Source organism: Lytechinus variegatus, chromosome 4 (genome assembly GCF_018143015.1).
Source record: "Lytechinus variegatus isolate NC3 chromosome 4, Lvar_3.0, whole genome shotgun sequence".
In the NCBI taxonomy this organism is placed as follows: domain Eukaryota; kingdom Metazoa; phylum Echinodermata; class Echinoidea; order Temnopleuroida; family Toxopneustidae; genus Lytechinus; species Lytechinus variegatus.
Genome location: NC_054743.1, coordinates 61548510 through 61576258, shown reverse-complemented (window position 1 = coordinate 61576258; position 27749 = coordinate 61548510). Strand labels below are relative to the sequence as shown.

General features: G+C 37.1%; 3 protein-coding genes across 3 annotated transcripts in view; all 3 read left to right on the top strand.

Moving 5' to 3' along the window:
• LOC121413142 (midasin-like) overlaps positions 1 to 1625 on the top strand; it is a 103328-nt gene extending 101703 nt beyond the window's left edge. The window contains 2 exon segments of the mRNA XM_041605906.1: positions 195 to 416; positions 1268 to 1625. Coding sequence (XP_041461840.1) covers positions 195 to 416; positions 1268 to 1456 — 411 coding nt within the window. The 3' untranslated portion in view covers positions 1457 to 1625.
• An 8815-nt stretch (positions 1626 to 10440) lies between these two features.
• Positions 10441 to 11529, top strand: LOC121413141 (toll-like receptor 3). Its single transcript, XM_041605905.1, has one exon. The coding sequence runs from the start codon at positions 10441 to 10443 to the stop codon at positions 11527 to 11529; it is 1089 nt and encodes a 362-aa protein (XP_041461839.1).
• Positions 11530 to 12049: 520 nt separating this feature from the next.
• LOC121413140 (leucine-rich glioma-inactivated protein 1-like) lies at positions 12050 to 12955 on the top strand. The gene has a single exon (XM_041605904.1). The coding sequence runs from the start codon at positions 12050 to 12052 to the stop codon at positions 12953 to 12955; it is 906 nt and encodes a 301-aa protein (XP_041461838.1).
• The last annotated feature ends 14794 nt before the right edge of the window (positions 12956 to 27749 follow it).

The window sequence follows — 27749 nt, the reverse complement described above, 5'->3', positions numbered from 1 at the left end:
CATGATCAATGAATTTGTGTCAGTTTGCATCATGTCTTCAGGGTAGTAACAACAGAAAGGTTTTTAGGAACATGTGATAAGTCCATCTTTACAGTAGTAATCAAGAATTATAGTGTTTATTATACTCCCAGTTCGTACGGGGTTGAAAATCTATTTTTCTAATTCTTATTTACCTTCTATTTCTATTTCTAAAGCTATTGAAGTATGCCTCAGCTTCCATGCTGACGGCTCGCTCAATGCGGCCACCAGGGGGCGCTGTGGCTGGTCATCCGGAGACTTCTCAGCTGCTTGTGATTGTCTCTGATGGGAGAGGCCTCTTCTTGGAAGGCATGGAGACTGTGAAGAACGCTGTGAGAGCGGCCAGGGATGCCAACATCTTCCTCATGTTTGTGGTCATCGACAACCCAGAAAATAAGGTACGATTGTGATGATGATGGTTATGAGGAGGATGTTTATAATGGTGGTCATGATGTTGATGGTGGTAGTGGTTGGGATGATGATGATGTCTATGATAGTGTTGATGTTATTGATGGTGATGATGATGATAATGGTGTTGATGTTGTTTATGGTGATTATGATGATGATGTTGATGATTATGATAGGGATGATGGTGGTGATGATGTTGTTGGCAATGGTAATTATGGTGGTGATAATGAGGAAGTCAATGGTGTTGAGAAGAACTGGGGTTTCATGAATGATAATTGATGGTGATGATGATGATGATAGCAATGGGGATGGAAATAATGAAGAGAACATTTAACATTCATATGAATACTTACCTTGACCATTTAGCCTCCTTGCATACATGTACCTATTTTTGAAATCAAATCAAATTCCTGATCCTGCTGTCATACCAGTCACATGAATGTGGTGAGTTTACATCTTTTCTTGGGGTTGTCATTTGGAAAAGGTATTCCATTGGATGACTCGAGGGGCCCGTTTCATAAAGGACTTCCAGCTGTTGTAACTTTGGCATGATGGCAAGTACCATCACTGATAGTAACAGGGCTCAACAGCCAATCAGAATCAAGGATTCCATGGTAGTTGCCATAATGGCAAAGTTACAACAGTTGCAAGTCCTTTATGAAGTGGGCCCCTGCTCTGGGGGGGGGGGGGTCATTTCTTTTGAGCAGTGCTCCATGAGCTTTTCATGTGGGAAATGTATTAACTGATGTGAGGGAGTCCTATTGTTAAAGTGATATTCCTGTAGATGCTTGGTTAAAGAAACACCAAAAGTCTAAACCTATTTCTTGCCTATTCTATGCAGGATTCCATCTTGGATATCCGCGTCCCCATCTTCAAGCAAGCGGGAGCGATGCCGGAGATCCAGTCCTACATGGAACATTTTCCATTCCCGTTCTACATCATCCTCCGCAACATCAACGCTCTGCCAGAGACTCTCAGCGACGCATTGAGGCAATGGTTCGAGCTGGTGACGGCCACTGATAAAAGTTGATGAAGCATCCTTCAGTCCCACGTATAGGGGTTTGTGATCATGAAGCCACACTAGAGGAGCTTTTTATGGAGGGAACTCTCAACTGTTTAGCTGACACATGTGCTTTTCAGTCAACCATTATCAAGGAAAGTGGTCTGATCTTGACATACAATGGGTGTTCCTTTTACACTAGAGGAGCTTTTCATGGAGGGAACTCTCAACTGTTTAGCCGACACATGTGCTTTTCAGTCAACCATTATCAAGGAAAGTTGTCCGATCTTGACAGACAATGGGTGTTCCTTTTACAGCTGATAAAAATTTAATGAAGCATCCCCTAGTCAGGATTTGTGATCATGAAGCCACACTAGAGGAGCTTTTCATGGAGGGAACTCTCAACTGTTTAGCTGAGACATGTGCTCTTCAGTCAACCATTATCAAGGAAAGTGGTCCGATCTTGACAGACAATGGGTGTTCCTTTTACAGCTGATAAAAGTTGATGAAGCATTCCCTAGTCAGGATTTGTGATCATGAAGCCACACTAGAGGAGCTTTTCATGGAGGGAACTTTCAACTGTTTAGCTGACACATGTGCTTTTCAGTCAACCATTATCAAGGAAAGTGGTCCGATCTTGACAGACAATGGGTGTTCCTTTTACAGCTGATAAAAGTTGATGAAGCATCCCCTGGTCCCACGTATAGGGATTTGTGATTGTGAAGCCACACTAGAGGAGCTTTTCATGGAGGGAACTCTCAACTGTTTAGCTGACACATGTGCTCTTCAGTCAACCATTATCAAGGAAAGTGGTCCGATCTTGTCAGCCAATGGGTGTTGATTTTACAGCTAGCATATACACTGTTGGATCACCCATGGTTGTATGGCACTCATATCTATTACTCGTGAATCACCATCCAGAGCCGCCAAGTAGTACGGATTTTCCGTATTTAGTACTGAAAAATGAGAAGAATACCGATGGTTTCATGCAAAATACTGATTTCTCAAGTTTCAGTTTTATGTGTTGTCCTATGGTATTTTTTTGAAAATACTGATTTCCTTGCCAAAATACTGATTTTCAGCTTTAACCCTAAATAGACTGGGCTATTTCGATGCCTAAGAAGACGGGGGGGGGGGGGGGGGGGGCTGATTCAGCCCCCCCTTATGATCTCGGCCGTCGATCGCGCGATCGCGACGAAATTGGCACACGCGTTACCCATGGCATTATCTACAAAACTATAACATCAAATTCTGCAAAAGTCTCATGTTTGATTAATTATGCTAATTTATGCGTAAAATCATAAGTTTGCTGTAATTAATAAAATAATGCCCCTGAAATGCTAATTTTTGTTTCACATACTCTAGATAGGCATCTGATCAAATTTATTTAAAAAAATTTCAACATCACATTTATTTTCTTATGTATTCTATTGTTTTCTAAATTTCTTATGTATTTCTTTGTTTTTCGACTTTTTGTTTTTTATTGTTTTTTCAATGGAAATTGTCGGGGACTTTATTTGGACCATAAAAAAGATAAAATTAATTGATTTTAAGCAGTAAAAGGAAAAATAATGATACATTTATGAATTTTGGTTAAAAACACTATTTGCATTGGATTTGTACACAAATTCACGTTTTTTAGTAATTTTGGGTCTGCATGCACTTACGAAATGTTGCGTAATTTCCGAACCGCGTACCCGGGGGTCACAATTTTGGTCTCAAAAGTTGCGCGAGACTTGTTAGTAAAAAGTCAGTGAGTGACGCGGTCAAAAAATTTTGCGTGGCGGATTTATCGCGAGAAATGTCGAGGGGGAGCTGAATCAGCCCCCCCAGTCTTTTTAGGGTTAAAAATACTGAAATGTTCTTGTTCAGGTTGGCAGCTCTGACCATCTCAAACATTTAAAGTTGTGGCATTTTATTCTTGCTGCTCTAAAACGTAAGTAAGACTCAGAGAAATAAAATTCATGCCCTACATCTTTTAGCGATTTACTTATTATTGCTAGAAATGAGACAGGTCTCAAAGGGCCGACCATTAAAAGGTATGTTTAGTAGAACACTTCATAAGTTGGTGCTCAATGAAATTCACCAAACTTTGCAAGATATCACCTTTTGAGTTATTTATCCTCTTCATGACAATATCAATATTTTGACAATCGAGTGTATGATTATGAGAACAACCCGTATCCTTGCTAATTGAGTTAACCATTGGAAACTGCTGCTAATACATGAACCTATCTTATGTGTATTTCTATCCTGGAATTCCACCCAGAAATACCTGAGATTATTGAAAAACTGAGCAAAATAGGACAAACACAAAAAATAATTTTATTTCTCTTGATTTACTAGGAAATGAACTGTCTTGGAATTTGGTTGCTCTTATATTCACATTCTCAATAAGTTATTTTAAAAAGACCCAATAACATGCACATCGTCATGTTCAGGTGTCACTGTATTGTGAAAAAAATCTTTTATCTATTTTTTTTTGTATGCTGGCAGAACTACTTTTTTGTTCTCAAAGATGTTTGTATACCTGTATTTTTAATATATTTACGAGAACATTTTGCTTATTACATTTTTAATCATGTTGGGGGCTTTTATGAATCTGAATAAAAGCCTTTGATATATTTTCAGTATATAAGAGGAGTCTGCATGAATGTCATGTAAAATTCATCATACTGGTGATATTTCCTCAGTTGCCAAAAGAGACATTTGGATGAAGTCCATATAGAGCTCTTATGTTAATGGTTGGGTAATTCAATAAAACAATGTTTGTCCGACCTCCTATACTTCCTGCAAATATTTTTCTTAATTTTGTAGTTCATATGAAAGGTATAATATCCTCAAATTACCAATGCTTGATTATTTCATGAAGGGTATTATTAATACATGAAAAGGTTATCTGATGTCCCCTCTTTCTTATTTACTGCTATAAAAGAGATGTTCTAAGTATTTTGAATACAAGTGCAATTCTGTCTTCCAACATTTTTATATTATCTTATGTATTCTTGCATTTGGTCAAACATCTTAATCTAGTCTTTGATTTATTAGCATATTTGATACAGGTACAAAAGTTAACACCTAGCAAATTATGCTGTTTAAATGTTGATTTTTTTTTCTGTAAATTCAACTTTTAGTAGACTTTAGTGTAAATGTAAAATAATGGATAGAGTTATCCATGATTAAATGTGGACATGATTTTATAATAAACATAAACACATGAAAACCTTGATTTTGTAGTTCTATGTGATTTTGTTAATTATTCCGAGAGCCAGCGCCAGCAGCCCAGCGGAAAAATTTTCATCTATTTCCCTTAGTAAGGAAATGTGTGTCTGGCTGGCTGTTGTTGGTGAGTGTGGCCATGAGAAGGACCCCCCTAAAAAAAATAAAAAAAAATAGCTAGCCTAGGATGTTGTCACGCTTAGCGTTAGAGTCATTGAAAAAATACTGACTTTGTAGACTTGCATAATGCAATTTAAGTCAAATGGAAATGTATGTGAATTATCTCCATGTGTTTAGTCTCGAACTTCAGACCCTTTTGAACAGATATTTTGTTTGTGCTGAAAACTTAAGCACCTAAACTTGTGCATACAGATTAGGTGGAGTTGGGGTGGGGGTGATTGAGGGGAAGGGGCAGAGGAGGATGAACACATGGGGAAAGGTATATCTAGCTTGGGGAGGGGGGGGAGGATCCTTAACCCTATCTTGGCCGGGGGGGGGGGCCTCGGAGGCCCCCCTCAACGAATCGCGCGATAATTTCGCCGTGCGAAATTTTTTGGCCGCGCCGCTCGCTGACTTTTTACTTTCAAGTCTTGCGCAACTTTTGAGACCAATTTTGCGTCACCCGGGTACGTGGTTCCGAAATTACGCAACATTATGTAAGTGCATGTCGGACCAAAAATTGCTCAAAACGTGATTTCGTGTACAAAGTCAATGCAAATTGTGTTTTTAACCAAAATTCATAAATGTATGATTATTTTTAGTTTTGTTGGTCTAAATATATTTATTTTATGCTTTTTATGATCACAGAAGAGTCCCCAACAAATTTCATTGAAAAAACAATGAAAAACAAAAGGTCAAAAAACAAAGAAATACATAAGAAATTGCAAAAAAACAATACATAAGAAAATGATTTGATATCGCAATTTTTTTCATCTACACTTGCTAAAAACACCACAAAGAGTTTGTATACCAAAAATTAGTACATTTGGAGCTTTATTCAGGGAGTTAGAGGTAAAAGTATGATTTTGCATACTAATTACGCATAAATTAGCATAATCACTCAATAGCAATTCGCATGAAATAAATTACTATACAATCTTGTAGATTATGTCCCAGGCAAACCGCGTGCCAATTTTCGGCGCGATCGCGAGGTCGACGGCCGAGATCTTAAGGGGGGCCTGGGAGGCCCCCCCCCCCCGGCTTTATGAACTCCCAAAATACCCCGGCCTAGATAGGGTTAAAAATGACTAAAGCAAAACCCCTGAAAAGAAAGAAAAAGCTGATTGATCATCACCATTAACTAAAAAATTGGAAAGCCCCGAGCTTGGTTCTAGACTAGAACTGGGGTTCTGCCGGGGCTGGAGAACTTTTTACAATATTCATTTCAATATATGGAAATTACTTAATTGTGGGCAGCTTGGGGGTACTGTACTGACCATGCAGTTGGGAGTTGGTGCCAGTAATATCTAGTCTCCATTGCCCACTGAAAAAAATTCAATATAAATCGACCCAAACTAACAAGTGTCATCATTTAAAAGTTCTTAAAACAAGTCCATAACAAACTAATGCTTTTAAGTTAATACTCCGTTTGGACGCATTTTCATGAGCCTGTTCCGCTTAATTTCCAAGTGAGAATCAAAACTGATTGGAGTGATTAGAAGTATCATTCACTCCAAAACAACGACTGTGGTTTGTGGAATTCATTTGCTGATCAAGTTAGGTATACTGTCCTTTTGTGGGATATTTCCAGCAATCAAAAATATTTCGCTCTTTGGGGGAACTTTTCAGTTTTTCGTAAGTTTTTTTCAATATTTTGATATTTGTATCATTTCCTTATTGTTTTTTTTATCTCCAGGAACCAAGGCTGGTATGCAATGATTGGTTAGGCGAGTACCGGTATTTTACTTAGTATGTTACTTTACTGGCTTAACCAAATGCTTTAACAAAAAAAAAGGAAAAAAAAGAGAAGACTGGGGCGCATGGTGATATACAAATTGTGTTTTTCACGAACAAACATTTTTATCATGATGCCATAAAATGATGTGAGGAATTTTGTTTTTTTATACGGGCTTGTAGTTCATGTTTTGAGGATATATGTGCCAAGGTTTGGCGCGATCGGCGGCAGAGATCAGAAGGGGGAGGGACAGGGGCGTCGATCCATTTTTCAGATTGGGGGGGGGGGGGCAAAATCATGAATCAATTTACCAAAAGCGCTCGATCACACAAAACAAACTCACACACACACATATGCCTATATATATGTGTACATATATATATATGTATACACACACACACACACATATATTTATATACATATCTCACCAGCAGATTAATGCGAGCGCGAGCTGAAAATTTTGATATTTCGATCTGGAAAAAAAATTGAGTTTAATGGACGTTTTTAATCATATATCCAACAAAAGATTATTGCAAGTCGAAGTGGGAGTTCTTTTGAGGTTTAGAACTGAAAACGGGACCTATTTAATCATGGAGAGTATAGGTTTTTGTTACAGAAATGATGCGAGCGCGAAGCGCGAGCTGAAATTTTTTGATATTTCAATCTGAAAAGTGGACATTTTGAGCACGATTTTAGACGAAGAACGAGTTGTGTACCTTAATCTTGCTCGCTGATTTCTGTGTAAAACATTACAATCTTATTTTATTTTTAGCACATGCGGAATTATTGGGGGGCAAAACGATATGTTTTGCCCCCAATATTTTCATTGGTGGGGCGATCGCCCCCCCTGCCCCCCATAATCGACGCCTCTGGGGAGGGAGGGGGGGAGGGGTATACAGGTTAAGTATTTCACTTTATCAAGCCAAGTTTAACCCTATGTAGCCCGGGGGGGGGGGGGGGGCCTTTTAGGCCCCCCCTCGACATTTTTCGCGATAATTTCTAAATGCAAAAAATAATACGCTGAAATTTCATGACTTTTTTCTTTCACATCTCCCGCACATTTTGAGACCCTGTTTGCGAAAATCGGGGGTACACTTGCGGAGATTATAGCACATATTCGTGACCAATGTCACCGAAAATTGCAATTTCCAATGACTTTTGTGTGTACAATGTATGGGTTTTACAAAAAGTGTTGTCAGATGAATGTTTTTTTTTCTGTTTTTCCTCACATAACTTTCTTTTGGGCTATCACCAACTATTCTAGATTTAAAAAAACAATAAAAAATAGAGATTTCAAAACAAAGAAATACATAATAAATAAAAAACAAAGAAATACATAAGAATTTGGAAACGCAGAAGGAAACGAATATCATCGAGAAAAATTAGCATATGCGCATAATTAATTACTATTATAATCTAATAATTATTCAATTTCAATACAGTTGAGTGAGCTGTCTTTTAGACTACATGACTGGCTACTAACATGCTTGATTCCATTGCATTTTCTCAAAAAATGGGGGGAAAACTACAAAAAAAATGAAAATTCTTTGAAAAAATTTGAATATTTGCATAATTAATTAGATAAATAAAAAATGATAATAAATATCACAAATTTGACAACGCATTCTTGTAAAATACATGAGACACCCACACACCAAATTTGTTCGCAATCGGTCGATAAACGGCCGAGATCTGAGGGGGGGGGGCCTAATAGGCCCCCTGGGCTATGCAATTTCAAATAGCCCGGGCTATATAGGGTTAAGTAAAATTAAGTTAAAGTCAAAGAATGACAAATTGATATGTTGCTAACTTTGTAGTAAGGTTTTGGTTTCATCAGTTTTCACCTTCATATTTCATTGAAACGCTATGCCCTCTTTTAGCATTCTGTTTGTGATTGACATTTACATAAACAATAATTTTCCTAGCTTCAGTCTCGGCTGAACACGTCATTCATCCATAAATTTTGCACCAACACTCGTTTTTAATCATAAACACAAGATGCGTATCTTGATGAAATAGAATAATGAAACTCAAATCGCCAGCAGAATAATCTGCATTTTAGCACCACGTTTAGCTCTTGAACAAATATTTATCACACTCCAGGTAATTGTGAGAGCGAAGCGAGGGCGATAAAAAAACGACTTGAAAGTTTTATTTTTCATTATTTTCCAAATATTGTTCCCCACCTTTTGTTGAGCAAATCAATGCACTAAGTCGACAATATTTCCGATATCTTTACAATATCAAATTTTATATAAGACTATTAAGAACTGTAATAAATATTTCAAGTGTGAATAAAATGTTGCTCAGAATTCTGATAGTGCACAGCCTCTGAATATGAATTTAAACTGAAAACATTCAGTATATGTCCTTTCTGCTAACTTATCCTTTTCATTTGCATCATTGTGCTATTTTCACGTTTTTTCATGTTTTATTTTCCGTCTTTGATCTCCTCTAATTAATGTTCGTAAGACACCCTTATTCCCAACAATCATGATCCCTCTTTCCATTCTCGTCTAACCAGTTAGAAAATGAGTTTTCATTGAAGAAATCTTCAAAATGTAAATTTGTTTTTTTTTTACATTTGTATTTTCTTCTAATATCCCTGTCATGTCTTTATGTTATGTGGTTATGCCAAATATATATATACATATGTTACAAGTCCAGAATTAACGGCGAGCGTATTAGACTTCAATTCTAAAAAGTGAAAACTGAAATATTAAAGGAATTTCGAAAATAAAAGATGACTTTGAAAAATACAATACAATGATTTCTCAGAAAATACCACTTAGTGACTTTTTAATCAATCAATTTATTCATTCATTTTTATGTATATGATTGTTATTCTTATCATCCCACTATCATCATCACCATCATCATTACTTTTTTCATAGATTTTCTTTGCTATTGTCTCACTAGTCACTACAATCATCCTTAACATTATTCATTTATTTGTTTTATCTATTTTTATCATCATCATCATCATCATCATCATCATCATCATCATCATTATCATCACCATCATCATTATCACCATCATTATCATCATAATCATCATCATCATTATCTTTATCACCATGATCACCATCATCTTCATCGAAATCATCATTACTCATTCTATATTTTTGTTATTGTCTCACTATCCTTATCATTATTCATTTATTATTAGTATTATTATTGTTATCCTCATTATTATTATCAGTATTATTCTTATCATTATTATTTATTCATTTATTTGTTTATTTAGTATCATTTTTTTTATTATTTATTTATTTAATTATTATTTTTGATATTATTATTATTATTTTATTTTATTTATTTTTTTAGGGGGGCAGCAACCTTGCTCCAAGTCTCGATTTAGTACACCAGTCTTGGCACTCTCTTCCTATTGATTCCAGGTCTTCCCCTCAATCTAGTTTCTACTTTTCTATATCTAGGAAGTATGAGTGGCTTGTTACATGGACAAAGTATTGGAATTTATTTTCCCCCCTGAACAAACTCTACACCAATGCAGTCTCTATTGGGGTTACATGCAAAAGCTTATTTTATTGTTTATTTTCATACGTTTCTTATGAAGATAACGTCCAATTTTAGCCCTATAGATCCATCGACCCTACCTTTTTATGAAAAATGTGTCTCTTCTACATATCAAATGCACTTTGTATCTTTTGTCAGAAAATTCTGAAATGAAAGTGACATGCGTACCCCTTCTTTGAAGAATTTCAAGATCCACCCCTGACCTGACGTCATCAAACTGATTTTATAAGAAGCTTCCGGATAGTTGTTATTGTAACTTCCGGATAGATGTTATTGCCATTTTTTTTTTTAATTTTCATCCTTTCCATTTTCATTGTGTTTATAGTCTCGTATACAGGGATCGACTTTCAACCGCACATACGAAATGGCTTGTCTGACACATCTTTGTTTATTGCTGGTGCTGGTTCCTCGAATCACCAGTGGTCGAAACGAGAAGGTGACGACGAAGGTACCCGAAAGCGTTTCGGCTATACCTTCGCAAAAGTGGGACTTCGACGTCACTGCGAAGAAGGCCAATTGCATGCACATTGGTCTTGATCACGTACCTGATGATTTACCAACCAATACGCTTCGTCTTGACCTGTCCCTGAACGACATCCACAGTCTTAAGAATGCGTCTTTCATCAGATACACAGCTCTTCTCTTCCTAGATCTCTCAAGGAATGACATCACCAGAATTCAACATGCAGCATTTAAACCTCTTGAGAACCTGGTCACCCTTGATCTAAGTGACAACCCACGTCTGTCATCGATCGATTCTCTGCAATGGCTCCATCACCTGGAACTTCTCTTGTTGAACGGTTGCAATTTCACATCGATTCCAGACGAAGTTTTCAGGATATCATCCAGGTTTCTAAACCTCGATATTGGCCACAACAATCTCACGTCTGTGAACATAACAATTTGCAGTGACCTACTACTGCCTGATCTTAATATCGGCTACAACGGATTTGAAAGAATAACCCCTGGTACATTTGCCATACTGTGTCCTATGAATACTATTGACATGCAGAACCCAATCATGTTCATTGATCCTGCAGCCATCGCGCCTTTACGTGTCCAGAACCTCATCCTAGGGGCCTTCCCTTTGACCAATGGGGTGTTGATTCAGTTGTTCCAAGGTGCAGTGATCTCTACCATCAAGGAAATTTCAATCATCGGAAGTGGCTTGGATACAATCATACCAGGTTTATTCATTCCCCTCTCCAATGCTCCTCTCTCCAATCTTGACCTCTCTTTTAATGACTTCATTTCATTGAACCATTCCATATTTTCAGACTTAACCAACCTCCACCAGCTAAGTTTGAGTGGCAATTTTATCTGTGAGATAGAGCCCGAGCACTTTGCAGGAATGAAACAATTGAGGATTCTTGACCTTGGATATAATAGAATCCAAAGCATAAACCCTAATAATTCCTCCTGGGACAAGTGTGGAGTAGATGGTCATGAATAGTATTTACTTAATAATAGGCTGATTCACGTAGATTCATTTAATTTTAATGGTTTGAAAAATCTGATGCGCTTAGACTTGTCCAACAATGGCGACCTATGTTCTCTTGAGATAGGAACTTTTCTCGGGCTTTAGAAATTGGCGAAACTTGATGTCCTGGGATGTAACCTTATTGTGATGTCATTAATGACACCTCTCCTGACATCTTTTGATATTCACCAACGGACGCCCTATTTTGGGGACGATGCATTCATTCCAGGAGAGACATTTGAAATTACAACATTGCTCCAGTTTATTGACATGACGGGATCCGTTGTACTGGTCAACAGTCTCTGGGATTCTTCGAGGAATTCTTCACTCTTTTAGTGGATTGACATATCTACGCGTTCTGTTCCTCGACAACAATCCTCTAGGTGGTCTTCCGGTAGGTGTATTTTCAAACCTGACTTCCTTAGAAAAACTCTCTCTGGTTTAATGCAAACATCCATTCCTTGAAATGGGAGTGTTTTCCGATCTGAGATCCATGAAGGAATTGCATTTGGAAACGAACTATCTGACACACCTTTCGTCTGATCTCCGAGGTTTAGTAAATCTTCTTGCTCTGCATGTTGATAATAACCACATCAGCTATTTCTCTAACGATGTCTTTAGAGAAATTCCTCGGTTGACCACGCTCACCCTGACCAACAACGATCTGACAACCTTCAATTCCAGCACGTTCGATCCGAACAAGTCCACCTTGGAAGCAATACCTCTTGATAACAACCCTATTGTCTGTACCTGTGAGATAGGGTGGCTGGTAGAATGGATAAGAGGACACATCCATCTCATAAATGCTGATCAAAGCTACTGCTCATCCGCATCTCTTGATCATCTTAAACGAAAGCCTCTGTCGACTTTCCAACCTGATGAGTTCTGCAGTCCTAGCACAACCCTCATCAGCCTGCTCATTCTGACAGGAGTTGGTGCCAACGTAACCGCCTTCATAATGTACAGTAACCAATGGGTTTTGAAATACAAACTCTTTCTCCTTAAGCTCGCCATCCTGGGGTACGACGAGATGGAGGATGCTCGCGGTCACAACGAGTTCTCGTACGACATCAACTGCATCATGTGCAAAGATGATGATGACCAGTGGATGAAGGACCACCTCAAACCTCTAATAGAAGAGAAACTACCGAATTTCCACAGGAACGTGTATGGTGATGAGGATCTCATCATCGGCATGCACTATTTAGACTCTGTGCACTACATCGTGGAGCGGAGTTATAAAACAGTAATGCTTTTAAGCAGAAGTGCTGTCCGGAACAACTGGTTTCTGGTTAAGTTCCGGACAGCTCTAGATCACGTCAATGAGTCACACCTTGAGAACATGGTGGTGGTCTTCCTAGAGGATATCCCTGATGTGGAACTGCCCTTCCTGGTGTGAGACTGTTCCTCAGTGACCATGGGACCTACCTCGATTGGACGGAAAATGAACAAGAGCAGGAATACTTCTGGACCAAATTCGTTAAACTTATGAAGGTTAATAGAAGATCAAACCATGTTATACCTCCAGAGCAGGGTGGTAACTCGGTGCACATCTATTGTTGATTATTACTTGAATAATGCATGATGAGGTAATGGGATCAACGGTGACTTTCTCCCTTCATGATCATGATGATACTGCATGATGCTTGAATAATTTATTAATAGGGTAATCTTGAAGCGGCTATACATAGGCCTACTTGCCAAAACGGCCCTTAAAGAACCAAACACAACATAGTCAAAAAAATTACATGATCAACTTAATGATGCCCATAAAATGCTGATGTTGTATTCACACACTCTACAGCATTCTTATTAAATGAACTGTTAAAAATTTCAAGATCACAATTATTTTCTTATGCAGGGACTATTTTATTGTTTTCGAAATTTTCTGATGTATGTCTCTGTTTTTTTCGTACTTTTTTGTCGATAGAAATCGTCGGGGAACTTGTTCTTACCATAAACAAGATATTGATTTAGTTACATCAGTAAAAGGAGAAATAATAACACATTTACAAATATTTGCTAAATACACAATACACGTTTTTGTTCAATTTTGGGTCTGCATGCACTTACGAAATTTTGCGTAATTTTGGATCCGCGTTTCCGGGGTTCACAAATTTGGTATCAAAAGTTGCAAAAGACACGAAAGTAAAAGGTAAGCGCGATGGATTTACGTCTTATTATAGTTTATAAGCCCAATTAATGTTCAAAGGGATTTTGCGAACAGAAATGTAGGTCCTTCATACCTTTTACAAAATTTACCTACCCATACCCTCTACAACTCCCAAAACTGTCAACATTTGATAATTAGCGTGCACTGAGGCTTTTAAGTCTCCCTTTCTATTCACTCATTAATCAGTTAATTAATTTAATTAATCAATTCATTCATTCATTCATTCATACATACACACATAAGGCAAGTATATTCCATCTTTGAAATGTATAAATTTGTTTTGAGTATACAATGTACCTTTCAAATGATAATCAACTCTGGGATCAAAATATATAATTGTAGCGGGCAAAAGAAATTTACTATCCCCAACTCCCCTTACACACACACGCACCCACACACTTTCTCTCTCAGCTCTAAAGTACTTTTTAAGAGAGAGAGATACATTTTAAGAAACGTTATGGTTTAAGAGAAGATTTAGATTTAAATAAATCGTCGTTATGAAACATGGCCTGTATTCAATGTGGCCCTGTATTATCTGTTGATTGATTTATTCTTTAAAAAAACTGTGTTCAAGTCGATGAGCCAGAGAATTCAGCTCGCGCGTCTTCTTCCGGCATACAAAAGCATCCTAAATTGTATATTTTTGGCAGAGAAAATGAACATGAGACTAATTACATATTGCACTTAGAACACGATTTGGGCCCCTTTTCACCAGCCAAAGAGTATCATATGTTTTTTACATGCACAAATTTGCAGTGTCACCTTTTGTATATTATTTCAAAAAAGAACATTTACATATTTCAACAAAACAACGAATCATGCATGCAGAAATAGACGCAAAGAGACTTTCATGTTTAGACTACCGAAGTAAAACGACAGATGGTTCCATTATATATATTTTATTATTATTGAAACGACGTTTATAGTTCTTACACTGAATTCAGAAAACGCTTTGTTCAATTTAATAACTTCATAAAAACATCACCGTATGTATGGGTTGGTGTGCATTTTTGATATAATCATTTCATAACAACTAACATGATATAAAATTCAAAATGGATTTTGTTTCTTTTTCATTATTCGTGCAAGTAATTAACATACAAAAACATGCTGAAGTATGTATAATATGCATGTACACCTATACTTCACACTATCGATAGACAAACATGTTAATAAATTCAATTCCATTCAATGCAAGAAACGATTTTTGTAAAATTGCTCATTTAAGAATTTGGTGTTAATCATGATAACAAAGTAATCGGAATTAAACAAATATGGTCTGCATTAAGTCATGTTTTCAAAACTATTGTCATTTAGTATGTTTAAAAATATAATTGTACACAGCCGTGTACATGTCTAATCAAAACCTATCTACAAATTGTAATACACCAATTACCCAACAATTAATACAAATATTTACTTAATAAATCAGCATTTGGCTAAATACGATGTGCCTGCCTTAAATTTACCATCAAACATGTAACGGTAATTCACCTCAAATGGAAAAATGTCATTATTAAGAGAAAGTTGAAAAATCTGATAAGAAGCTATGATACTTGAAAGCACAAGGTAAAACCTCTAATTTATATTGAGATCTATATACGTGACACACATAACATAATTAGTGTCTTTATAATGGAGGTGAAGTGACCAATCCTTCTTTTATTCTAATTTAAACAATGCCAGAGATGTCATCTTTTTAAAAAAAAGTAAGAATAGTTTACCCCTATAAATAATCATATAATTCTATAAAATAACATTTTACTTCTGTAAAGGAAAGTGATATTCTGCCAGTGTTAGAGAAATCATCCTTTCACACGGTAAAAAAGAAACGTAATTTGAATGATGATTCCATTAAAAAAAATAAGGCTTATGACGAATATTTCGCACGTGTGAAACCAAGCTAAAACATGATTAGAATCACGAACGCTAATCACAGTCACAATAAAAATAGCAATCATCATTACAATGATGATTTAAGATTTACGTGTGAAAAGATCCTTTGACTAATCTAAATATAACCCGGCCAGGTAGTATATTGTTTATTTCCTTATGAAAGAAAAATATATTTTGAATTAAAACCTTTGAAAAAATAAAATGTTTGCAATTATATACATTGGGGTACATGGAAGAGTAGTCCTTGCCTTTACATCAATAGGACATCACATGCGGTCAATCTGAGTCCATGGGTATAGTGATTACCAATATTTACAACTTTCAACAATTTATGACTGTCTTATTGAAACTATAAAAATTATAACTTTCTTATTGTCTGTCCGATATTGTTCAAACTTTCACCTATCAATTTTATATGAATTTTATTTTCCCTCTAAAAATGAGTTTTTATTGGTTGGATTACCCTTTAACAAGGTGGTCATTTTTTTTCTCTACCAGACGTTACTTCCGTACTCCTCGACACCCTTTTTTCAATCTTCTACCATTTTTTTACATGACAATCATATATTTACATTAAGAAGAGGGAGAAGGATCAAGTATTCATAAGCGATAAGTGATAAGTATAGCCTCCACATAAGCATTTGATAGTTAAGGAGACTTTATCTCACAAGGCCATTGCTGGCTTTATTTTAAGTCTTCCTATTTCATTTCTTCTATGACCATATAGGCCAAATTATATCATTGTATCTATCCTAAGTTATTTTTGTATGATTTATTCGTTCTATTATTAATCTGTATACTTGATGTGTATATTTGATGCAAATATGTACTCATTGTTTTTAGAGATGAAATAAATACGAACTGAACTGAAAAAAAAGATTCATTATACTTCATAATACACACAGAGACACTTACACACACATACACACACCCATACAAATCAATTCAAAAAGTACTCTTTTCCAGAAATGAGTCAACATATTGTCAAGTTCTGAGAACATCAATTTAGATATTGACATTTTACAATTAATTCTTCACAACCCTTCCTGCATGCCCTATACCGTATACCTGATTAAGGTTGCCAATATACATGAATATTATCTGACACTTTCTCGCGCGACAATTTCTCCAATGGAATTCTGCACGTTAAATAAGCCGAAACTAAAAAAAATCTAACCTCCAAAACTATATAAACCCTTATCCTTATTCTTTATAGCAAAACCTTTTGTAACAATTCTAATTGTAATCCTATGCCCTCTGAGATTTTACGACCGCAACAATTTATGTCACAGGAGCATATGTAGTAACACTCCTGTATTAGACACCGAGAGAGATATGAACACTAAATGCTCCAAAAACGGTGTTTACGAAAGTTATTTCTCGATAAACAATTTTTTTCTCAAGTAATTATCGGAAATAAATATGTAGAATAAGTAGGATTATCAATGCTTGGATCGTCGTGCTCTACAGTTGTAGTTGGTAGCCCTTCTTCTGGTTTCTCTGGTCCAACCTGTACCTTGCTTGACTTCCGGTGATGAATGTAAAGCAATATAGCTCCTAGGATGATCAAAGCACCGACTCCACAGCATAACCCAATGATGATACCGAGGTTATCCGGTTTGGTTGGATCCTTGGTAACCGGTATATACCGGATCGACAAGGAGGCTATGTTGCACATCTGTTTGGTAGCCCTTAGTCTGATTTCGCTTTTCCATCCTGTACCTTGCTTGTCTTCCGGTGATGAACATAAATCAATACTGGAATTTAATTCGTCATGCGGACGGATTAGGTGGTCTGTCCTTATTCTCGGCATCATGATCACGATCACTATGTTCATGTAGATCAATATGATCTTCATGATGACAACGGAATGTTCATTATGGATAGAATAGTTGTGAAAGACGGGAGGTGAGGGGAGATGATAAAGCACTGGGAAAAAGGTCTCATTAATATATGACAATTGAAGTATGAAAAAAGTATAATCTGTTTTATCTTGCTTAATTTTAACTTTTATACATTTTGATTTTCATAAAGGATCATGCACGAGGTGGTACTAAAAGAAAAAAAAGTCATCTTGTTCACCCAGGACTCGAACCTGCGCCCCCGAGGACGCTGGTCAAGTGCGTTATCCATTGAGCCACGATATTCCCCATAGGAATTATTCGTTCCCATAGAGATTACACGTAAGGAAATTGAGAATTACAAATCAAATTTTGCAAGCGAAAAACGGGCATGATCTCGGCATCTGATCGAGAGAATGAAGGCAACATTCCGAAAGCTGAGAATCTCAGCTACAACATACGAAAAGCTCAGATGTAACTTACAAGAAAATATGGAGATATAGCTCACGAAATAGAGAAATGTAGAATCTAGTTTTGAGAAAAAGTCATGTCCCCTAGAGATTACACGCAAAATGAGGAAAAATTACATGCCTCTTTTCATCGCTGTTTTACGCCATGATGCGTTTTTCAAAATGAAAATTTATGGAACTATAGAGAGAAAGATTATATACTTAACTACAACATATCGAAATCTGGGCGAAAAAGGATCAATATTTACGGAGTTATAATCAAATTTGCATAAATTTGATGACGTCATTTTTGAAAAAAATTAAATTTTCAGTTTAGGCGGAGTTTTGATGACGTCATGATCAAATTGAGGGACAATGGTGACATGAAATAAAATCTACAACTCATTTTCTATCGATCTATGAAAAAAAATTGGGGTCAACGGACTATTTAAAGAGCTACAGTGAATTTTCAATAGACATGTTTTTGCCCATATATGGCCTGTAGTGTGAGCTCGCGCGCACACGTGCTGCAAACTTTAACGGGTGTTAATTTCCTTATTAATGGTCGTAGAAGGTTGATCAAGGTATCAAATTGCTCAGAATTATATCATCAACGCAATGATATATAAAAAAACTGTGTTTCTGCAATGCTTTATGGCGTTACGCGTGCGCAAATTTTTGAAAAGTGCTTAAAATGACTTGAAACGTACCCAACAATTTTTATTGGCCATTTGGAGAATTTTTTTGGCTTTGACGCGCGCGTCATGACCCTTACATGACCTTTGATGACATTGACAGATGACCTTTAATCTTAAGTTTATGAAACGTAAATATGGTTGATTATTGATGATCCGTTATGTTGATATGATCAAATTGAGAATTTTACAAAATGGCGCGTAGATGACGTCATCGTAATCAGATGACCTTGAAAAGCCTATGCCGTCTCTATGATAGACTCTATAAATGACAGAAAAATCAGCCAAATTGATTCAGCCAATTCGGAGAAAAGTTGGCAACAAAGGTGCTAAAAATAAATAATAAAGAAATAATAAAGAAAATTCTGACGAAATTACGAGGTAATCTGTCATAGACAGACCACCTAAAAATGATCAAAGCACCGACTCCACAGGAGACCCCAATTATGATACCGAGGTTATCCGGTTTATACCGGATCGACAAGGAGGCTATGTTGGATAACTCCCCTACATTCTGTATATATGACAGAAAAATCAGCCAAATTGATTCAGCCAATTCGGAGAAAAGTTGGCAACAAACATAGGCATAGGCGGCGGAAGCGGGGGGGGGGGGGTGTGTTACACCCACAAATGTAATAATCGCCCACAAATGTAATAACGCCCACAAATGTAATAGCACTTTACCCACAAATGTAATAATTTTTGATCGCCCACAAATGTAATAACACTTTACCCACAAATGTAATAACGCCCACAAATGTAATAACACTTTACCCACAAATGTAATAACGCCCACAAATGTAATAACACTTTACCCACAAATGTAATAATGCACTTTACCCACAAATGTAATGACTTTACCTACAAATGTAATAAATTTGAAGTGATTTTTGGCGAATTCGTTCTAAACTAATATCCTATAGTAATGCGTTCATATAGCACAAAAGTTCAAAGTCTTTTTTCCAGACCCGGTTAATGAAATATTACAGTACAAGTCCAAGTCTTTTTCCAGACCCGGTTTTTCAAAATTATAATATACGTCCAAAGTCTTTTTACCAGACCCGGTTGTTTCAAAATTATAATATACGTCCAAAGTCTTTTTTCCAGACCCGGTTAATTCAAAAATTATAATGCAAGTCCAAAGTCTTTTTTTCAGACCCGGTCGTTTCAAAAGTTATAATATACGTCGGTGAGGGGTAAAGACAACACTCTAAGCCCAAGCATTTAAAGGGGTTTAATTTTGAAGATTGGTCTCAGCTGTCATTTTTTTCAATATTTCTTTATCTTTTAAATAACCGGGTCCAGACGAAAGACTAAGCATAATACTCGTGTTATTCCACAAGAATAAGAATATGAGTCTTTTTTTTTAGGATTGTTTAAATCATTTTTAAATCACCGGGTCTGGAATAAAGACAACGCTCTAAACGTGTGCTTTTCTACATGCATGGTCTTAATTTGGAGGATTGTTGGTTCTTAGATTCGTTGTTGGGGGTTGAGTTTTATTGATTTTTTATTCCTGAAATAATTGTGTCTGGAGGAAAGTCGATCTTCGACAATCGGTCTTCATGTTGTTCCACAGTAATTAGATTATTGGGTATTCGTTTTAGAATATTTGTAAAAACTATTTTATTTTTCAAATAGTAACCAAGTCTGGAGAAAGGATGTCTGCTTTACCCACGCGTTATTACAATGTTTTGTAGGGGTAGTAGTATTATTTAAAAAAAGACATATTTTTACTGGGTGAAACTTTGGAAATTTGGTCTTAGATTCGAAGTTTTTCAGTTACTTTTTTTTTTAATAGCCGGGTCTGGAGGAAAGAGTACGTTTTAAAACTCGTGTTATTCCAGGAGAATAAGAATATAAGGTCTTATGTTAGAAGATTTTTTTTCGTAACTGTTTTAGGTCTGGAATAAAGACAACACTCTAAACCTCTTTTAAAACAGGTTCTTAGGTTGAAGGTTTGTTTGGTCTTAAACTTTGATTTTTTTAAATTCTTACTATTAGCGTTTTTTTTTAAGAAAAAATGGTCGGGCTGAAAGACTACGCTATATATCCAGCATTAATAAGATTATGGGGTCTTTATACTGTTTTTAAACTGTTATTCATAATGTTTAGATAACAGGTAACCGGGTCTGGAGAAAAGACTACGCTTGATTCTCAATTTACTCTTAGTGCATATATTCACAATATACACCGTATAAGTTGAAACAACAACAAAGACATTAATTCCACCAGTTTTAATTAACTGGGTCTGGAGAAAAGACTAAGCTCGATTCCCATTTTTCCACAGGAATATCATTATCGTATCTTAGTTTGGACTTATATTATAAATTTTGAAATAACTGGGTCAGGAAAAAGACTTTGGACTTATTAAAATTCTTGAAACAACCGGGTCTGGAAAAAAGACTTTGGATTTATATTATAATTTTTGAAACAACCGGGTCTGGAAGAAAGACTTTGGACTTTGATGTTTTATTAACCCGGTCTGAAAAAAAGACTTTGCACTTTTGTGCTATATGAACGCATTACTATAGGATTTTAGTTTAGAACGGATTCGCCAAAAATCCCTTCAAATTTATTACATTTGTGGGTAAAGTCATTATTACATTTGTGGGCGATCAAAAATTATTACATGTGTGGGTAAAGTGTTATTACATTTGTGGGCGTTATTACATTTGTGGGTGGAACGGGGACGTGTCCCCCCTAAATTTGAGGAGGGGGGACGGTCCCCCCCTAAATTTGTTGTTGATGACCTTTTTTTTTTTTTTTTTTTTTTGCTTCTCAATTTATTTTCCTACGTCCCCCCCCCTAAAAAAATGTTTGGGTCGATTGAGAGCCTTTTTTTTTTTTTTTTTTTTGGCTTGTCAAAATTTTTTTGGTTGCCCCCTCCTAAAATGTACCGATTAACATAGGTGATAAAAAAAAATAATAGTAATCTGTCATTGACATACCACATAAAAATGATAAAAGCACCGACTCCACAGGAGACCCCAATTATGATACCGAGGTTATCCGGTTTATACCGGATCGACAAGGAGGCTATGTTGGATAACTCCCCTACATTGCTGGCCTTGTCCCAAGCCCTAATTGCGAAGTAGTAGACAATATCTTGTTCTCTTTCAGGAAGGGTAACGGTGATGGTTTCAGTAACCCCTGAAGGGTTGATGTTAGAGAGGCTCCCGTAGACGACCTTATCCTGTGTGATCTCAACGCAATTCCTGAATTTTGTTCTGATGGAGGAGTAGTTCGTTGAATAGCGAAATTCATAATTGAGCGCTGTTTGATGTGTAACAAAAAATACAACAAAATATTAGGCTATAGGGTTTGTATCATCGGAACGCTTGGCACGAAATTATTGTTTCTTTTTAACATTCTGAATCCAATATAAATATTATTTCACAACACTATTTTGAGATGAGTGTGAACAGGATTAAGGCTCAACTGCGAATGCACTATAAATAAAAGGTTTGTTTCAAGAAACTCTAATTGAAGGCAATTTAAAAAAATACTTGAAAGTAACGGGAGATTTTTTTTCATATTTCAGAATAAGGCTTGATAGGGAAACGAAAAGAACTTATTTGAAGGTTGGAATACCACATCTCATGCTTAAGGGGTGGAAACAAGATTATTTGATGAGGGGACAGATTAAAGCGAACCATGCAGCGTCACTTTTTTTCTCTCAGTTGAATATCAGGAATATCAGAGTGCTGAAATCCTAATTAGCTGCATTTAACTGGAATAAAAAAGGAGGGGAGTCATTTAAAGTAGCACTTTTCAAATTAATGGAAGAGTTTAACGACATTTATCACCAAGACAGACCAAATTCCTATCTGATCAATTGGAAAAAATGTTTACAGTTGAATGGGCAACTTTCGTGGAAACGTTCCACATCAATCGCATACGGGCATTTTAATGTACTGCAGATGTACACCCCTTTCAAATACACGACATATTCTTTACCCGTTCCTTGGTCTAGGTTATCTCCTACAGCAGTCCAGCTGAGTGTCACTGAGTTGTCATCACATGAGAATGAGGTACACACCAGGTCGTGGATACGGGAGGGTGGTAGGATGTCCGGACCGTTCGGTGTGTAGCCTACGACTTTGAAGACTCCTGCCGATGCTGTACGCATGAAGGAAGGAGCAGTTGCTGCATCCCATTCTTCGAACTGGGCGGCCCTTTTAACTAAATGAAAGCAGATAAAACACTGTTTTCCTCTATGCAATACATCATTATGTGTAGATCATCTAACGAATCATCAATGACGAATGTGTATACTGTCCATCGTTTAAAGGAATTTGTAATTAAATATATTGTTATTGTTTGCTACTAATGATGATAATAATTGGCAATCATTATTACCCGGTCACTGGATTCATAGCATTTTAGCAGCCTGTTATAGGCGCACACTTGCTAAACCAACCACAATCACGGTTGTTTGCAACCGTTACCCAATTAGCGTCAGGGTGAGAGTGACAAACTCGTGATTGAAGCATTGCCAAATGATGCTAGGCATAAAGGCCATGGTGGGATTCGAACACATGACCGTCTGGTTACAAGGCAAGAGTCAGAACCGCTACACCACGTCGCTTTAACACTACAAATTAAACGATTTAACGGACAGAATCAATTTCCATCATATTTCCAATGAAATACAACTTTCTTGTATATATCCATATTTCAACCGGGTCATGGGCCCTGTTGCAGACTAAGAGTCCCGACCGTTCGATGGAGAACGCAAACGCTTATTTAATACGGTAGTTGATTTTGGAAGAGACTTTTGGACCCGTCGTCATGGTCGTAAAACTCTGTCCTGCAATGCAAATTGTGTGACATGAGATTTTTTTTTCGTTTCACATCTGAAACGGAAACATTCAATCTGCGTTTTGTGTGCAAAATTCTGGTTGCTACATTGGTAACAGCGATACATCCAATTTAGGACGACTTTCGAGAGCCACATTTGGTTCCTCCCAGAGCTCGAGAGGCCGCCAGGGGGGGGGGGCAATTCATACCAGGCGCGACCACGCGAAAAAAGGGAAAGAGTGGGCAAGTACGTTACGTATAGGCCTATGTAATGTTATAAGGGTGTCAAAAACAATGTTTAAAATACTGAAAAAGGGGACATATTTTCAATACTTGTAGGGTTTCACAAGCTAAATACTTCTGTTTCTGTTTGTTGTAACTCCCGTAGGAACTCGACAGGACAGCATTTTGCTGGTAAACGCCGAGCTGGTATATAACCAATTACCAATGAAACATTTTACGTCTAGGTTAATCAGTCATAGTGGCTGACTTTATAGACGACAGATATCACTCTCGGGCCTTTTTATCAAAGTGGAAACAATAGCAGAGTTGGGATTCGTACTCACAACCTTGCGATTATGAGTCCAATGCTCTAACCACTGGACCACACGACCCGACTTTACTTGTTAAGAGATGCATTTTCATAATCTTGAAAAGACTTACTTCCCTTGTTTAGGGTGCTTTTCGAAACCCCATGGATGCGCCTGGTATCCACTCATCAATGGAAGTAGTCCCCCGGGAATTTGAATCTAATCCCCCATATCTGGGGGAAACTGAGTAAATGAGTAAAACATAATGCCCATTACATTGTGTGCATATCAAGGCATCCGAAATGATTTTGGCTGGAGAGGTGATCTGATCCATGGAATCAATTGCCAATGATTCACCAATAATCCACATTAAATGCAATATTGAATCGATGGATTGTAATTATCTATATCTACGCCTTAATTCAGTAAGTTTTTTCCTCACTCAATATGTACTCGATTTGTTTGAAAAACCACTTTCTTATCCATGTCATAATCTATTGTAGGTGCTGCATTTCGAATATCTCCAGCCAGCTGTCATAGAAGAGGCTCGCCGCCGACTCAGGGGGCATACGATGATGACCATCAGTCGTAATGTACATGCATGTATGGTGCGGGTGTCGCCTGAAAGAATTTTGCACACGAAAAGCAGATCTATAGGGCGCCTGTAACACAAAGGTTCGCAATAATTGTAGAGCAGTTTTCTACGTTTGATTCTATTGATTATAATGTACAATCAATCTTCAAAATCAAGTGTATGATTAATTGTTAACTTTTGTGATAGGGGACCCTAATGTTACCGTCCCTGAGGTTTGCGAAAGGTGACTAGTTTCCTCGCCGCGACGTATGAAGGGTTCAAATGTATTGAAAAAGCCCATTAAAATGACGCGGCAAAGGACAGCTGGGGGAGGGGGGGGGTATTGTCGAAAAATGGTGTACCGGATCGACAGTGTCGTCCTAAGTGCATTTGACAATAGAATTTCTCTGCGGGGAGCGAAAACACCCTATACTCTTGAGGCATCTTTGCCATCCTAAACGTCTTCTATGGAGTCATTGATCCTGATCGGCTGTTGATTATTGTTACAATTTTATGGCAAAGTTACTTCCCATAATAGTAACGTTCCTGCAACGTCGTCTAGAACATTAATTTCATTCGAAAAAGATACAATGGGTTTTACTAACCTCTTGAAATGTCTGGAGATTCCACCATGGAACTATATCCAAGGGCATCGATCTTGACGTTGTATCTGCCATTAGAGGTGAATTCTAGAAAATATCCTGAATACGTACCGTCATCCTTGGTTAAATCAGATCCTGATGAATGCAGAGTGAAAAAAACACAAATTTTAACATTTTTTTCTGTGTAATCAACGAAATATGAAGAACAGCCGAGTGCGGCTCTCCGGTGGGGGCAGAGGGGTAACCGCCACTATGGTATTTATATTAGTGGGGAAAAAGAGAAAATAATGACGAAAAAGAGGCCGAAAATGTAAAAGAGAAGAGCGAATAACATAAAAAAAAGGATATGTTGGTAACTCTATACTGACTATGAATTCGATTGGGCAAAAAATTAATTAGCCCCTGCTTTCAAATACCCAGGAATTGAAGGACCGTCCCTTTTCTGAAATTATTACATGCTAGATGTTTAAGATGTTCTCGTCCCGATCGACATCGGGTCGATTAATCGTTGTTCCCTCAAATCAAAATCACCTTGTTAATGTAATCGGCTCATCACTTACAGACATTCCCTAATGTCAGTTGTTTCGTCTCACACGGCACCTTAAAACAAAATCCTAATCTTCCTAACTACTCACCTGCTCCATTATCTAGTAGCTTCATTGTGGTCGTTGAGGACGAGCCCGAAATAAAAGCCGTGACGTTAGCATTGAGAACTGGTAGATAGTCCTTTTGTACCATTGCATATATAGCCACGGCAGGATTCTGGATGAAATTTACCTCCTAAAGCATATAAACGGAACAGATCAAGAGGAAAATGCAAGAACAAATATGATGTTGATACCCTTTAAATTGATAAGGTTAGGACGTAGACAAATAGCGCATACATTCGTAATTCCGAAGGTTCGTAATTTTGAATGTTCCTTAGTCCGAAAACGAAATGAGGTTCGTAATTCCGAAGGTTCGTTAATCCGAAAACCACTAGCATACCTACGGGGGGGGGGGGGGTGGTAGTCTGCCCCCCCCCCCGACGAGTCACAACCTATGCAAAAAACGTATTTTTTTCTGGTACGAAATCCTTTATATGTGATTGAAGCCCTTTTTTTTGCTTGTCAATTTTTTTGGCGGACGGTTTTGCCCCCCCCCCCCCTGTGGAAAATCCTAGGTACGCCACAGCCGAAAACGAAATGAGGTTCGTAATTCCGAAGGTTCGTTACTGCCGAAAACGAAATGAGGTTTGTATTTCCGAAAATGAAATTAATTCATTTTGGTAACAATTTTGTTGTCATTACAAGATAACATGATATTATGCAATAATTAACGAACAATGATACATGTTTGTGTTGTGACCAAAGCTTGTATTGCATTAAGAATAGGCGCCTCGATTAAGCATAGGCTTAAATTCGATTTTATCTGAGCGATTGCTGCCTAAGTAAATAGTTTAAGGATGCAGGAGATTAAGTGTGTCGGTCGCGTGCAAGTAACCTCCAGATAATAGGATTTGTATTGGAGGGGACGTCATATTTTTAAGAGCTTCTGCTGGTAATACAAATAAAAATAATAATAATGATAATCATAATAATCCAAACGATGATCATAATAAAATTTTCTTCAGCAAGAAATTTATCCCAGGTGAGGTGAATGGGTACCCGGTTGTAAGAAATTTATCAATTGCCTTCCTTTGGGCGCCTTGGCAGCCCAGATAAAGCAAGGGTAATAATAATAGGAGGGCCCGCTGGGAGAACAGTTTTCAGAACTGAAGTGGCTTCCCTGGGTAAATAATGCCAATATTATTATTATGTCTTAATAGGCCTACATGAAATTTCCAAAAGTTTGAGCTCGTGATTCGCTCGCAACATCTCAGAAGCATGCCCTTTTTACAGTAATCAGGTCCATAATTTACAAAAAAGCGACTTTTACAACTTAAGATTTTTTTCCAAACCGCTTGCTCGCTACGCTTTCTCGCGAAAAATAAAACCGCAATATATATCTTATCAATCAGAAATCAATTAAAAAAAAATTGCTCAACTTAATTACTACAAATTCACACAACTTCTTTACACAGATGATAATCTCATGGTGAAAATATTCGTTTACACCAAAATGCCCGTTTGGCATATTAGTGCACTTTTTGGCTTTGCCCCCCAAAGGAAAATACGTTCCGCCGCCCCTGGTTGAAACATGTATCGTCTTCATGGCTAACTGCAAAAAGCCATTCATTGCTAACTGCAAAACATGTCCCTTTATAGATCAGGTCAGAGCTTATATTTAAAATTTCTGCTCGTGCTTCTTGCTCGTATTTGTTATCTAGTTACATAAGCATATTGTTTAAAGATCACAAACGAATTGCCCATCATATTTAAAAAATATATTATAGCACGCGCTTCGCGCTCGCATTATTTTAAAAGGGATTATGATATTATTGCATATTCACTTTATTTTTTATAAGAATAAAGCTAATTATTGTCTGTTAGGACTACCCTTTCAAAGAAACAAACAAACAAATAAAAATCAACTTTGAGCTGCCGATCGGGGAAAATATGGGTGAAAAGATTTCGCCCCCTCCTATTGGCGAAAGTAGGATCCGCCGGGGGGGGGGCAGGGGGCACTTGCACCCCCAAAATAAATTACAG

What these genes read in the sequence shown, in the direction of transcription:
- LOC121413141 (XM_041605905.1), top strand. Translation starts at nt 10,441, where the DNA reads ATGGCTTGTCTGACACATCTTTGTTTATTGCTGGTGCTGGTTCCTCGA.
- LOC121413140 (XM_041605904.1), top strand. Translation starts at nt 12,050, where the DNA reads ATGAAGGAATTGCATTTGGAAACGAACTATCTGACACACCTTTCGTCT.